At 41.7% G+C, this 15,671-nt stretch overlaps 3 protein-coding genes across 3 annotated transcripts in view; all 3 read right to left on the reverse strand.

Annotated features, from left to right (window-relative positions):
* LOC134802437 (uncharacterized) overlaps window positions 1–15,671 on the reverse strand; it is a 258,039-nt gene that overhangs the window by 84,474 nt on the left and 157,894 nt on the right. The gene's annotated exons all lie outside the window — the stretch shown is intronic.
* Window positions 1,477–4,801, reverse strand: LOC134802470 (zinc finger protein 726-like). The gene is made up of 3 exons (XM_063775149.1): window positions 4,705–4,801; window positions 3,055–3,153; window positions 1,477–1,997 (listed from the first exon to the last, which is right to left on the reverse strand). The coding sequence occupies exons 1-3, from the start codon at window positions 4,795–4,797 to the stop codon at window positions 1,851–1,853; spliced, it is 339 nt and encodes a 112-aa protein (XP_063631219.1). The 5' UTR covers window positions 4,798–4,801; the 3' UTR covers window positions 1,477–1,850.
* On the reverse strand, window positions 4,821–15,436 carry LOC134802080 (oocyte zinc finger protein XlCOF6-like). Its single transcript, XM_063774674.1, has 12 exons — window positions 15,135–15,436; window positions 13,882–14,016; window positions 12,176–12,853; window positions 11,702–11,832; window positions 10,711–10,785; window positions 9,360–9,498; window positions 8,582–8,703; window positions 6,540–6,636; window positions 5,482–5,664; window positions 5,143–5,244; window positions 4,997–5,098; window positions 4,821–4,952 (listed from the first exon to the last, which is right to left on the reverse strand). Exons 1-12 carry the CDS (start codon window positions 15,267–15,269, stop codon window positions 4,821–4,823), a joined length of 2,031 nt encoding a protein of 676 aa, XP_063630744.1. The 5' UTR covers window positions 15,270–15,436.

The raw sequence follows: 15,671 nt of genomic DNA on the forward strand, positions 1-15,671 counted from the left end.
AATCGGCCATTTTTACTGAAACGCCAATCAGAAGCGATCTAAGGATTGACGGCATCAATACATATTTCTTAGAGCAACATAGACAACTTCATTAACCTTTTTGATTAAGTTTTTTATTTAAACGATGTTTTTGCAAGTACTGCATTAACGATAAGCAGGGCAGAATTGTGCATTACCTACATCTGTACTCATGATTTTCATATTAAATAAATGTTTATATTAAAACGAGTATCGTGTCATCTCATAATGTTTATTGTGTACAATGTATGCTTACACTCTACTCTCCCTACTTAAAAAAAAGTTTATAAATATTCCGAAGTCATCAGATTAAAAAAAATCTGTTAAAATAAAACTAAAACATTATAATAAAAAAATACAATATTTTATAAGTCAGATTTTACGAATGATCTAATTTAACTAGAGTTCGTTTTTTTAGCATTAGACAGAAGGTAAGCGATCACGACATGTATATTTTTATTAAAAATCACCATTGAAAAATAACTCACAGCAAATATGTTAGTATTATAAATCATATACGATCTTTTACATTCTTTTTAATGCTAAAAACGAACTATATTAATTATTTATTGTAAAAAATAAAATTAAAATGCTTATGTATGTACATAATATATTAAAATACTTTATACCAACATAAAAAGTACCGTGACCGTGAGGAAAGGAAAACCGAGGAAAAGGTGGATGGACTGTGTGAGAGATGATATGAAATGAACGCAAGTGAATGATGAGATGACGGGGAGAATGATGAAAAAGTACAGTGACATTTAACTTGTGTCGTTCCGTTAAAAAAATTACCAAACGAACTCTGTCTGGCATTTGCATTAATATAGTGTGGCAATGTCTTTATAAGCGTCAAATTTCTATGAAAATATAACATTTATAATGACATTTCACTTTCTGTTCAAGACTTACTTTATGAAGTGAAGAAAAAACCATATTGTTGCGAGATATGCAGTGTGTTAGTAATTTGTACCTACATATTCGGGCGTCCGTTGGCTGCTGCGGGCGCCATTGTACTTAAAATCCATCGCACGCGTTCGCGCCAGGGGGCCTACCGCGAACAACGTTCGACGTGTTGCCTCCCTGTCACACTTACGTACCAATTTACAAGTGGTAAACCCTCTGTTAGCAACGCTCATACTATTTTTCGTTAACCCGCTCACCCGCTCCGTGCAACCGCGCCAGCTAGCGAACGCCATCAAAGAATAAGTAATATAGCACTATCGTACAGAATAGAAACTTCCTACAAATCCGAAGTTTGACAGCGATTCAGGGACGAATCATGGTGTCCCTTTCTAATGTTTAACACTTTCGCAACCGGGCAAAAAACGGCGCACTACCCCAGAAACCGGTCGTCTATATCTGCGTACAAAACAACCCGCTGGGCGGGTTGTCCGGCATCTGAGTAAAGTTTACGAGTGCCCGAGAGTCGGGTACGCGGTGTCGAATGTGTTAACACTATCCCTTTCGGCTATTTAGGGTTGACAACTTATCTGTGGTCGACAAAAGGGACGTCAAGTGGTGCCAACCCTAACAATTGCTCGGAGCAATGCTGAGCCGAACGGAGCCGAGAATGCCCGAAAGGGACAGTTTCGCCCTCCTGACTATTACAAAAAGGAGCAAACCATATCGCTGCGAGATCTGCAATACTAGGTATACAAATGTATGTTAGGCGTCCATCAAGTGTTTGTTCCGTTTCCTCGGCGGGGGCTTGACCTTCATGTGCACGAACTTGACATGCGTGTGCAGCGTGCCCGCCTGCGTGAACGCCTTATTACAAAAAGGAGCAAACCACGCTGCGATATCTGCAATACTATGTATACAAATGTATGTTAGGCGTCCATCAAGTGTTTGTTCCGTTTCCTCGGCGGGGGCTTGACCTTCATGTGCACGAACTTGACGTGCGTGTGCAGCGTGCCCGCCTGCGTGAACGCCTTGCCGCAGAAGCTGCACTCGTACGCCTTCTCCCCCGTGTGGATCTGACAACGAAAATAGTTTTTATATACATATTTAATTACACAAATGGGTCTACCGCGATATAATTTCATTGTTTTTACCTTTAATTCCGACGTTGACGTTGAGTTGCACCAGCTGTGGTCATGGAAAGACGTCGGAATTAAAAGTAAACACAATGAAATTATATTGCGGTAGACCCGTTTGCGTAATTAAATATGTGTACAAAACGCGAGAGTTTAAAGTGTTATATTGAAAATAGTTTTTGACAAAAACTCCATTTTTGGTACAAGCTTTTATCGCTGACTGTACTTTCTTTCCACAGGCAACTGATACCTATCAAGACAATTCTAAAACACAAACACAGTTAGGTTGCCTTGTTTTATCACAGATTTCCTATGGCACCCTCCTGTCTCCGTCATCAGATCAGCTCGATGGACGATTGCATTGTCGCCCGACTTACATATGATATGTCACCGTAAAATTGTAAACACTTGTCACTTTGTCAGTTTATAATATCGCTAGTTAAATTATAAACTGACGGTAGATTACAATCTAACCTAACCTACGTTACATTATAAACTAACGGGCCAGTTGAAGGTAAATAAAAACATTACATGATCAAATAAGGTAGGTTAAAGTCAGGTCGTTCAGTGACAGATCCAGGTGGTTTTGTATTTGGTTGGTTAATCAATAAATGTTACAACTACCCGAAAAAGTACAAATTATTTGTTTACTTTTATTTAAGTACCTAAAGATACAGAGCATAGTTGTAGACTACGAGAACAATAGTCGTTTTGGTAACAAAACTGATGTATAGAGTGAGCACTCTATGTCTTCTTAATTCTCTTTGTCTAGAGCAGGGGTCACTAAACTTTTTTACCTGAGGCCCATATTGCGCCTCTGAAACTTTCGCGCGGGCCACCGTCGGCGCCGGAGGGGTTGTATCTGGTTGCTGCTGTTAGGGCTGAACCCCTGGAGCCTGACTCCCGCGGGCCGGATTAGAACGCCTCGCGGGCCGGGGTTTGGAGACCTCCGGTCTAGAGTAAAATGGGGACTACGTTTGTATTCCTCTGAACTTACAGCGCGGTGCACGTAGACGGAGGACTGGTGCAGGAACGTCTTGGGGCACTCTGGGCAGCGGTACTTGCGCAGGCGCGCGTGCACGATGTCGCGGTGCTCCTGCGCACATCATACATCACATATCAGTTATTATCGAGAGATGGCGCCATAACCTTTGGCCTACGCTCGGCTAGATGGCGTTAATTTCAATATTTACAAATTAACAAATATCAGTGAAAGAATAAAGATCAAAGTCAAATGGCGTTCTAACAGTTTTAATCTTCTGTCAAAAGATGGCAGTAAATGTACTGTGGCTACATAATTTACCATGACAGTAACTCTCTATACACTATATACTTACACCCTAATAATCTTTGCATTGCATGTAATCTATTTACAACATTGTCAATGAGGGCTACCGTTTTTGTGCTCACCAGTTGGCGCCACTGTACTCACTCAAAATTCTTCTATGCTTATTTTTATGAAATCCATACGTTCTAATATACACAAAGGTAATATACATATAATATACATGCCGTTTTTTCAGCCTGTTTAATTTTGTATATATTTTGCCACTTTTTTAAAACCACTAACTTTTCTTCAGCTATATCTATTGTTTACCATGATTATAATCAAAGATGTAAAAAGATTTACCACAATTATGAATAAGGAGTGAAAAAAGCGATAAAAAAGCTTGAAACCCCCAAAACTTCTCATTTGACATTTTGAAAGACCACTTTGCACTAGCGCCCCTAGCGGCGAAATTGAACGCGGTAGGTAGCCCTCAACCCTCATACTCGATGCGTTGTATGGGGGTTGGCATTGGCAGTCTTTTATATTTTCTAAAGTCCGATGTCTGATACAATACAATCTTCGAGCAACACGGAAGGGAGGCGGCATTCGCACTATTTCTCCTCTGCCGAGGTACAAGATTAGCGCGTCAATCTAATCTAGCGCGGGTAATAAAACTAGTTGCACTTGGATTTTTCACTAGACCGAGTCCAGACGCGCGCGTGAACACTGCTGCACAAAAATGCCTGTTTGCTCGGTTTTTTGTTATAAAAAGAGGTCGGGGACATCAAATTTACAAAAAGAAAGTGTTACATTTCACATGTAATATTTTTTTTTACATATCATACGTTTAATTACATTCAAACACAATTATTATATTTTAGTCTCATGATATTGTTGGATTTATCGATTTTGCTCGCTCAGTACAAATTGCGGATCGGTCGAGCGACAAATCCGACTTCTCATCTCTCAGAATACAATAACATACTTCAACGAAAATGTGTTAGTGTGCGTGTTGTGACACTTGTCACTCGTCCGTACACAAAAAGAGATCGAGGTTTGTAAGATTTGTCTTTGACGTGTTTCATTTTCTATGTATTTGTGTCGTCATTACAGATTGGATTTTGTATGTAAGTGTGTGAGAAGTGCGACTGTGTGCACCTTTCCCCCCGCGAAAAATGGCAGAAAGATTTGTACGGTGAGATATCGCTTGGGCCCCTCCCTTCCGATGTGTCAGAAGCCGGTGTTGCTCGAAGAATACAATACAAATACTCTTTATTACGCACCTCATTACAAAACAATACAAAGAATACAGAAAAGAACCTCATACTTATTCTGATGTTACTTATTCAGTGTAAAACTGGTATGTAATGAACATACCCGGAGCAGCGTGGCCGTGACGAACCCCATGGGGCACTCCGTGTACTTGAAGGGCCGGTCGCCCGTGTGACGCATCTGGTGCGTCTTCAGCATTGCCAGGTACTGCGGACAACGCTCTATCTAAACCTGCAATGCGATGAACATACCCGGAGCAGCGTGGCCGTGTCGAACCCCTTGGGGCACTCCGTGCACTTGAAGGGTCGGTCGCCCGTGTGACGCATCTGGTGCGTCTTTAGCAGCGCCAGGCACTGCGGACAATGCTCCATCTAGACCTGCAATGCGATAAACATACCCGGAGCAGCGTGGCCGTGACGAACCCCTTGGGGCACTCCGTGCACTTGAAGGGCCGGTCGCCCGTGTGACGCATCTGGTGCGTCTTTAGCAGCGCCAGGCACTGCGGACAATGCTCCATCTAGACCTGCAATGCGATGAACATACCCGGAGCAGCGTGGCCGTGACGAACCCCTTGGGGCACTCCGTGCACTTGAATGGCCGGTCGCCCGTGTGACGCATCTGGTGCGTCTTCAGCAGCGCCAGGCACTGCCAACAGTATATATAATTATTAGAAAAACATAGATAGCAGTTATTTTTAAACACTATTTATATTTAATAAATTAGATTTCTGCCCGCGGCGCTCGCCGGCCGGCTTGGGCTGGTTGTGTGTGTGTGTGTGTGCGTGCGTGCGTGCGTGTGTGTGTGTGTGTGCGTGCGTGCGTGCGTGCGTGCGTGTGTGCGTGTGTGTGTGTGTGTGTGTGTGTGTGTGTGTAGACCACTCACCGAGTAAGCCTTGCCACAGATCTCGCACATGTTGTCCAGCTTGAACTTCTGCTTGGGCTTGGGTTTCTGTCCGCGGCGCTCGCCGGCCGGCTTGGGCCGGTTGGGCCGCACGGGCTTGATGTGCAGGTGCACGCGGTCGATGTGCACGGACAGGGACACCTTGGATAGGAAGGATTTGGAGCACTGTAACAAAATACAACCTTTATTGACGACAGGTCTGGCCCAGTGGGTGACCCTGCCCGTGAAGCCGATGGTCCCGGGTTCGAATCCCGGTAAGGGCATTTATTTGTGTGATGACACAGATATGTGTTACTGAGTTATGGGTGTTTTCTATTATAAGTATGTATTTATCTACAGGGTGGCTAAAAAATAAGTGCATTCCCGTTGCCAGGGAGGGCAGGGAGGTTTTTGGATTATACTGAGAAACTTTTACAATGCGTCCAAAGTTAAAACGGCCGTTTTTGTTGTGAGTTAATAGATCGACGAATCCAGCAACATAAAAACTAGTCTGATGTATCCAAAAGGTACTTAAATACAAAATACAGTACGTAGCGGCCCCTTTTTTTAAATATCTTTCGTTAAATTTAAATAATCACGATTATTTAGCAGTGGCGCTAGTGTGCGCGTTGATGGGTTCTTAACCCGGTTATAATATTAGCTGAAAATTGTTGAGCATTAGAGTTTTCGTTCGCCGAGACATCTAATTGTCAACTAGCAGTACTGATAAATTCCGCTACATGATGTATGGAGTTACCACTTTTTCCTTACTTATATTACTCTATGTAAGAGCGAGACAAAGGTTGTAAGAGGGAGACAGACTCACCGCGTCGCAGGTGAACAGCTGCACGCCGTGCGCCTCGTGCTTGTGACGTATCAACTCGTCTTCGGTCGGGTACAGAGGGCTTACCGCGAACCACGTTCGACGTGTTGCCTCCCTGTCACACTTACGTACGAATTTACAAGTGCGACAGAGAGGCAACACGTCGAACGTGGTTCGCGGTAGGCCATCAGCGCGCCGCACTGCTCGCACGCACTTCGACAGAGGGAGACAGACTCACCGCGTCGCATGTGAACAGCTGCACGCCGTGCGCCTCGTGTTTGTGACGTATTAGCTCGTCCTCGGTCGGATACAGCGCGCCGCACTGCTCGCACGCACTGCGACAGAGGGAGACAGGTTAAACACAATGAAAATACTGAAATATACAACTCCAGCTCTTTCAAATGATACCCCGCACTCCCCGCAGTGGGGTCCCCACTTGAAAATCGTTGCAGACTTATCTTGGTCTAACTCTATTATGATTATTTTTTAAAAATTAATCCTAATCTAAAGTCTATTTCAATAGAACTTGCTAACTATGTAAACAAACCGCCATATTGAAATTGTCTCTGAATGATGAATTTACTAGTGATGGGCAAGACTCCTACTTACTACTTTACTAATGTCAAACCATATCGAATAATAAAATACCAAAAGTAAAAAACAAGTAGTTACTTATTTTTAATTTGTTTAATCAGGATCAGAAGACAAATTAGTACTTAAGAATGATGTATTGATGTATTTTATAACCGCGGCGGTAGGTACAGAGCGTGGGTTGGGTAGTGTGTAGCGGGTTTATAACACAAACTTTAGTCACAACACTACCCATCATAGACAATTGTAGAATTTAAAAGAAACCAAACCGTCATTTCAACAGGTCCTAATAACCTAACTTATGAACCCATTTTAAACTTTTAATTAAATATCGAAGATACAGTTATATATTTATGTATTTTACGGAACGGACCGTTTCAATTGTGTATATGTGTATGGTTTCAATGGTATTTGATGAGGTGGTGTGAAAGTTCAAAGTGAAACAGTGATAAAACAAAGTTACGTTGTTTGTTTACATAGTTAGCAAGTTCTATTGAAATAGACTTTAAAGAGACTTGTTGGAACTGGCATAGGGACCATCTTTCGACGCGAGAAGTATTGCAAAGATGAATTGATTTTATAGTTTCAATCGGAAAGCGATGGCTGATTTGCAATCGGAAAGCTGACGTCCACGAGGGTTCATTATACATCGTCCTTAACCACTTTACGAGTTATCGCTCGGGATGCGATTACTGACGAAATTTGCGCTTGGCTCCTGGTTTACGACTAGGCTAGGAGGCCGTATAAGATGTGAATATTCTAAGAAAGGTACCTGTGGTCGTTGTGGGAGCGCTGGCCCTCCTGATGTGCAGGGCCTGCTTGGAGTCGAACCCGGGACCTCGCAGGCAGACCTAGGGCAGTGGTGCGAAACTCCTCCCTTCGGGCAAACTCGGCTCCGTTCGGCTCAGCATTGCTCCGAGCAATTACTAGGGTTGGCACAACTTGACGTCCCTTTGCGTGCACGACCACAGATAAGATAATGACTTGAATTTTGAGAACCCTACATAGCCGAAAGGGATATATATTAGTAAGGGACAGCATGATTCGACCCTGAACCGCTGTCAAATTTCGGATTTGTAGGAAGTTTACTTTCTGTACGGTAGTACTATTATTTATTATGCCTAGTGTACCTGTGGTCGTTGTGGCAGCGCTGGCCCTCCTGCTGTAGCTATGTGGTGCAGGGCCTGCTTGGACTCGAACCCGGGACCTCATAGGCAGGCAGGGTACTTGTGGTCGTTGTGGCAGTGCTAGCCCTCTTCTTGCTGCTTGTGATATGCTGCGGCATCGACTAATGAAACTGGGCCTTAAGATCCCGTCAGGGCATAGTTACCTATGGTCGTTCCTCAACCCACCAACAGAGCGGCAGCTGACATCCACGAGGGTTCATAGGGTACCTGTGGTCGTTGTGGCAGCGCTGGCCCTCCTGCTGTTGTTTGTGGTGCTGAAGAGCCTGCTTGGAGTCGAACCCGGGACCTGCTTGCAGACAGACCTAGGATACCTGTGCTCGTTATAGCAACAGGCGGGTCAGTGTACGAAAATCTTTGTGGAAAGCGTATTTTCTTTAGTTTTATGGAAATTTCCCGCATCGACTAATAAAACTGGGCCTTAAGATCCCGTCAGGGCATTACCTATGGTCGTTCCTCAACCCACCAACAGAGCGGCAGCTGACATCCACGAGGGTTCATATACCTGTGGTCGTTGTGGCAGCGCTGGCCCTCCTGCTGTTGTTTGTGGTGCTGAAGAGCCTGCTTGGAGTCGAACTGGACGCGGCACTTGCGGCAGAACAGGCCCGGCACCGACGGCTGCAGTTGCTGCAACATAATACGATCATTGCATGAACTAATAAAACAAGGCGAACAAATATTAATCGACCACATAACCGCCAATAGAATTTCAACTTTGGGGCTATTCATAAATTACGTCATTTCAAATGGGGCGGGGGGGGGGGGGGTCTGGACGTCGGATGATGGTAGCATGACGTAGGAGGAAACGGGGTCACTCGAAGCATGATTTTTGGGTGATTTTAGGGGGGGGGGGGGGGGGGGTCATAAATAGATGACGTACTTTATGAACAGCCCCTTTAGGTTCGAATTAGATTGCACTTTCGGGAAATGCGACTTGTCTTCAAATGAATCATCAAGAATATGTTTGATTTTTTGGGAAAACCCTGTAGATTGGTCCGGCCTGGATAAGGGTTAACTCACATTTATAGACGGGTCTATCGCGAATTTATTAGCCGCGAACACGACCAGTGAAACCTGCGTCGAAACATCGGTAAATAAAGGTATATAATTATGATAATAATAATTTAGCCCATATACGTCCCACAGGACGCCTCTCAATTATGTGAAATCTTATCAAAAAACAGTTTAAGGCACAGTATGTATAAGTTACTCTATGGTTTACTAGAGGCGCTAGTGCTGCACTCTGGAGGCAGAACATTGCAGTAACGCCCCCTATAGTATACCTTGTTGTGTGTGCGCGCCTTGTGGCTCCGCAGCCCGCGGCGGCTCGTGAAGGTCTCCCCGCACACCTCGCACGTGCCGCCGGCCGCGTTCTCCACCGGGTGCGCCATACGCATATGTGTCGTTCGGGTCGTTTTCTTCCTGTATAAATAAGTTTATAAGTCAAGAATTCATTTTTTTAAACGAGCTATTATCGCTGACTGTACTTTTATTTCAACAGGCAACTAATACTCATCGAGACAATTCAAAAAACTCCAAATACAATAGGGAATATTACGCAAAACTCTGCGTAGAGGGCGTCACTAGGTCAATCACATGGCCTACCGTGAAACACGACGATCGAAAGTTCGGTCTCTGCCTCTCTATCACTCTTGACTATTCGATCGATAGAGAGGCAGATAAAGAAATTTCGATTTTCGCGTTTCGCGGTAGGCCACCTATAAACAAACCGCCTTGGTGCATCAATGTCATAGTGAAAACTTGTCAAAAAACTGTTTAAGGCCTAGTATGTATAAGTTACTCTATGGTTTAGTAAACAAATTAGTGCTGCACTCTGGCGGCAGAACATGGCAGTAATACTCCTTATTAGGTTGCGTTTGTTTTATCACAGAGTTCCTATGGCCAACTCCTGTCTCCATCATTAGATCAGGTCATCATCATCATCATCTCAGCCTATATACGTCCCACTGCTGGGCACAGGCCTCCTCTCATGCGCGAGAGGGCTTGGGCTATAGTCCCCAGATCAGGTCATGTCATCATAATATTTCATTGTCATCCGATTTACATATGTACGCAAAGTTTCAGCTCAATCGGAAATCTGGAAGTGGGTCAAATTTGCTTTCAAGATTTGACCCACACTACCAAATTAACAGGGAAGTTAAATAACAGCTTGTAAAATAACTCAAAACCGGCCAAGTGCGAGTCGGACTCGCGCACGAAGGGTTCCGTACTATTACGCAAAAAACGGCAAAAAAATCACGTTTCTTGTATGGGAGCCCCACTTAAATATTTATTTTATTGTTTTTAGTATTTGTTGTTATAGCGGCAACAGAAACACATCATCTGTGTACATTTCAAGTGTCTATCACCGCTCAAGAGATACAGTCTGGTGACAGACAGACGGACGGACAGCGGAGTCTTAGGGTCGGTTGCACCAAACTGTTCGTATCGTTAAAGAGTTCGCAAAATTTTTATGTATGGAAAGTTTCATAGTGGCGCGCCGGGGCGCGCCGGCTGACGTTGATCAGTCTGTCAAATGTGGTCGGTGCAACTGGCCCTTAGTCCCGTAGGTCCCATTTTTACCCTTAGGGTACGGAACCCTAATAAAGGCGTGTTAAAAAAGTAGTAACTCACACAAATTGTTTATCACAATGTCGGCACTTCAGTGTCGTCCCCGCGTGTATGCCGGCGTGGAGCACCGCGTGCGACCTGCACAAACATTACCATAGTGAAACGGGTCTCTAAGTCACTACCCACCAGGCCACACCCATGAATCTAGTATTAAACTGGATTGGGCATGAGTGGTTAACAGAACAGGATAGTCTTATGCATCTTTCAGTAGGCGTAGCAGCGAAAGCGCTCTTATTGTTTTCCTTGTCACAGTCTTACATTTTTTTTATTCCCCACCGTAAATTTAGTATGTATTATGGTGGGCAACAAATAAATTCGACCAATCCTAGTGTCGCATTGCGTATGTTTTGTCCCTTAAGGAGGCACGCGTATACCACTTCTATAGGATCCTTGTATGGCCAGACCGGTCGTCAATGGGGTTGGCAACTGTGAAAGGTTTGCATAGATGGCGCCATCATAGCTTGCCCCATTTTCTATGAGATTTGACTTAAAGGGTATTAAACAAACAATAATTTGACACGATTCTACGGATTGACAGGGCAAGCTATGATGGCGCCATCTGCTAAAACTTCGACCGGCCAACCCCATTTGAAACTATCAATCTCGCTCTAAACACACGTTTTCGTTGTTTTCTCGCAGAATACAAGATCTCGCAATCGCACGTAGATTCGCGTCAGTTTCATACCCTGAAGTTGATGGAGTTTAAAAAAAACACCGCATATAAAAATTAATAAATACCAAGTACAATAAGTAGAATGGAGCAGAGGTTCTCATGAATAGACTTTGGGCTCGAGAATGGCCGAGTTCTGCTATTCTCGAGAACATTCTCCCTTTTGTATGGGAATGTTCTCGCTCGAGAATATTTCCCATAGTAAATTGAGAATGTTCTCGAGCGGTCTGCTATCAAATTGTTCATACAATAAACTTCAGCAAATGTTTTACCGTTGACAGTCGGTTTGGTTGGTGAGTTAGTTAAGATAGTCATTGTACTCACTCGCCCCACACGATTTCCCCGCATTGTCTGCATTTGAACATGAGCTGGTGGGCATTCTGTACATGTTGACGGAGATTCACGGCGAAGCGGTAGCGAGAGTGGCAGAGGTGGCACTCATTCGAACCAACGGACTGAAAAAGTTATATAGGGTGGCTAAAAAATAGTGCATTCCCGTTGCCAGGGAGGTTTTGGGACTATACTGAGCAACTTTTACTATGGGACCAACCACGAAATCGCGAAAAAAAATTTTGGCTGTTTCATACATTTTGGCTGGTCCATGGGAGGGTCAATTTTTTTCAGGTCAGCTAAAATATACTAAGCACTACTTTCTAGTCAAGATTTCGACCAACTATTCCCGCATTTCCGAACAGCGGCGTTAAAACGAAATTTGCACTATTTATTTCCAGTCGCCTAAAAAAAATTATGCATGAATACATCTGAGAGTTAAAAAAATAGTGCTTAAAGGTCTCTTACCGGATCATGCGCAATCTTCATATGATTCTCCAAAGTAGTATTATTCATAAACCCTTTATAACACAACTGACACTTCACCACCCCCTTAATGGCCTTGTCAGACAATTTCCTCCTCTCCATATCTTCCACCATCTCCTCTTCTGTCAAACACTTCACTTGGAAGTCATATTTCTTCTCAAACTCTTTGTAATCTTCTTCTCTTTTAATTTTACTCTTCTTTAACCGTTTCTCTTTCTTTTTAACTACAAATTTAACTGATGTTTCTTTCTCTCGAGTTTTCTTTTGCGATCTTTTCCTTTTAGGAGATTCAACCTCAATTATATCTGCTTTTTTTCTTTTAGATGTTTTTCTGGTTGTTCTTTTAGGTAGTATATCTTCTTCTACTATAATTTTACTCTTATCTGGACTTACTTCGGTCAAATCATCATCTTTAACTAGTGAGACATCAGCAAAGTTGATATCAAATGGTTTCATATCATCATTGGGTAGAAATAGATCATCATCCATATCAACATGATCATCAACGATCATATCACGCATTAATTCATCTTTTACATCATTGCTTGTCTGAATTTCTTCAAATACGATATCTATAGTTTCTTTAATAATGTGGTTAGAGAGAGTGTGTGTTAGTTTGTGTGCTTTTCTATCAATATTTCGGATGTAGCTGTTTGTAATCTGTAAATACACAATTTTACTTATAATTCTTAAGAACAGATACAACTGTACAAATTCCTTGATTCAGGGACCGGAACCAGTTTTTTGAAAAAACTTCGAAATAACCATATTTTTCGAATTATTTTAAACTCGAAACGTATAGTACTCTGTTGTGTTTTAGTTTACGACTTCGTATTATTAGATTGCCCAATTAGGAATTAAATAATTAACAAAGAACGAAAAAATACCTTTTTCGTTCCCATACAAAAAATACCGGTATCCGATCCCTGCCTTGAGGTACTTCTATATGACAAAGATCATTATTATTCAATTTAGCTAGATTACATTGCGCTTATGAATGTTAAAAAACATTTTTTTTTGACAATGTAGTTTTTGGAAAGTTTTAAAAATTATGTAGATATCGGGGCTTGAAGGTTTAGGTCTACAGCTCAGAGCCACTAGTCCATGAATCAGTCAACAAATCTGTTAGAGACCTCGTTGTTGATGCACTGACGCAAAAACTTTTCTTAAGGAAGTAGGTCGCCACCTGCAAGAAAGGGGCCTTGACCCGCGCTCCGGGTTTTTCCTGGTGCAAAGGCTGTACATCGCAATTCAATGCGGTATATTTTTTTCACATCACCTATTCGAAAAAAGGCTTTTTCTTCCCTGCTAGGAGGGATCAAAGTGGCACTTTTCCTCCCTGCTAGGGGCGATCAAAGTGGCACTTTTTTGTTCTAGGACACATTTTATTTTATTTTTACATACAATTTTTTTAGCTTAAATAGTGTTTTGATACATGATAATTTCCTCATTTATTAATTTTTTATTTTCCTCATAGTTGATGTGAAAAGCAGTATGTGTCACACAGTATCAAAATTATTTCGTCTTGGGCGTTAACACTTGAATCCCTCATTACGCTCAGGATTCTACTTTAGGACACAGGATTGTAGAATCCATCGCTTCATTCAGGATTCAATGTACGCCCTTGACGGAAATATATCATTTTGATCCCTTGTAACACAAACTACTATAGAGCAAAATGAACTTACAAAGTGTTGGTGTAGGAGTGCCTGCCTGAGCAGCGCGTCGGCGCGGCGGCAGCGCGCGCGCAGCGCCTGCGCCCGCGCGAGCTGCGCGCGGCACCACGCGCACAGGTGCTGCGGGAGCCCGTCCCATGCTGACAGCTGGGGGGTTAGGTTTAGGTTTAAAGACATTTATTCTCATAAAGACAATACATCACTGACATGAGAACATATTTAAAAATACATATTTACATCTATTTTCGTCGTCGCAACATAACAAAAATAAGACAAGTACATATTTAATTTTATTAGGATTATCTGAAAAACACAAATTAACTAACACGTTCAACTCGTTTTATATTATAGGTTTGTCTGCAATGACATGTTTAGCAAGTTCCTTTTTAAACAAGTTAAACGCGTCGAGATGTTTAATATGTGAGTGATACGTGTTAAAACAAGTTAACACTTTAAACTCTCGCCTTTTGTACACATATTTAATTACACGAATGGTGGACCACTGTATAATTTCATTGTTTTCATTTATCGCCGTAGACCCGTTTGTGTAATTAAATATTAAAACAAGTTTTTCATTTCTCTGAAAGTGGTTGATTATCTATGAAGTGATTGAAAGTGATAAGTCTTGGCCCTACAATGAAAAAAATAATAAGCCGAACTCATTGAGTACTTCAAAATACACAAAACATATTTTTTAAGAATCCACCTGTTGGCTGGTGATATACATAGTTTTCAGTGCTAGTTTTTGTATGTCCGAATTATATTTTCTTATTGTTATGCAAAAATTTCTTTCAGTTTATGGATTTGGTTATAATGGATTTTTTTGTATAATTTTATTAAGAATTCGTTTTCTTTGTATAATAAATACTTTATTTATGTGATTGATAAATAAAGTATTTATCAATAAAAATGCTAATAATCCTATTAAATGGTATTTTTAATAATAATTTCCTATTATAGACATCACTGCAAGAAATTTGTATTTAACAGATAAATCATTAGATAAAATGTTACAGGTAAGTTTAAAGTTCTTAAATTGGCAATTAGATGTTATACATCTCTTTGCCAATACAAACAAAAGGTGGCAAATAGAATAAGAGCAATAAATTTCATTAATAAACCTCATAAAGTTATTAGCAATTGTCCATAGCATGTATTCAATGGGCTTTCAAACTAGAATACTTAGTACTAATCTATCTACTATAACATCTCGAAATTGTATACACTTATAACTTAGAATAGTTCAAATATCAAGTAAAACTCACAGTTGTGCCCATAATCTCCACATAGACCTGGTCCAAACCCCATTCTCTGATGTCAAAGAGTCTGCCTTCCCAAGCTAGGCAAACACGACACGCCACCAAATTATCCGATTCCAGTTCTTCTTTTACCCTATTCATGGCTCTTAACTGTATGAGATTGATTGTATATTTCTAAGTTTAGGAGTATAATTATATAAATAAGCTAACATTACACTGAAATACTAAGTTTAAGCCAATTATAAACAGTAAAATAATACAACGCTATAATGAGATTGACGAAAGTTTCTTCATTTTACTTCATAATTTTCATAAGATACGTCTAACGCTATTCGTTGAGCTGATAGATTTAAAGGAGAAAATTGACACTGATTTTGTGACATCAGTAAGATAAAAATGATGGAACTAGTGTCAACCTACCTAAATTTTAGTCAGTGTTGTAAGTACAAAATAATATATATGACGATAGAAGCCTACAATAGACGGGCGTACCGGACCGCGCCTTCGATGCGGTCCGAGTAACTAAACTTTCTTAGTTTTGTC

Source organism: Cydia splendana, chromosome 24 (genome assembly GCF_910591565.1).
Source record: "Cydia splendana chromosome 24, ilCydSple1.2, whole genome shotgun sequence".
Taxonomy (NCBI): domain Eukaryota; kingdom Metazoa; phylum Arthropoda; class Insecta; order Lepidoptera; family Tortricidae; genus Cydia; species Cydia splendana.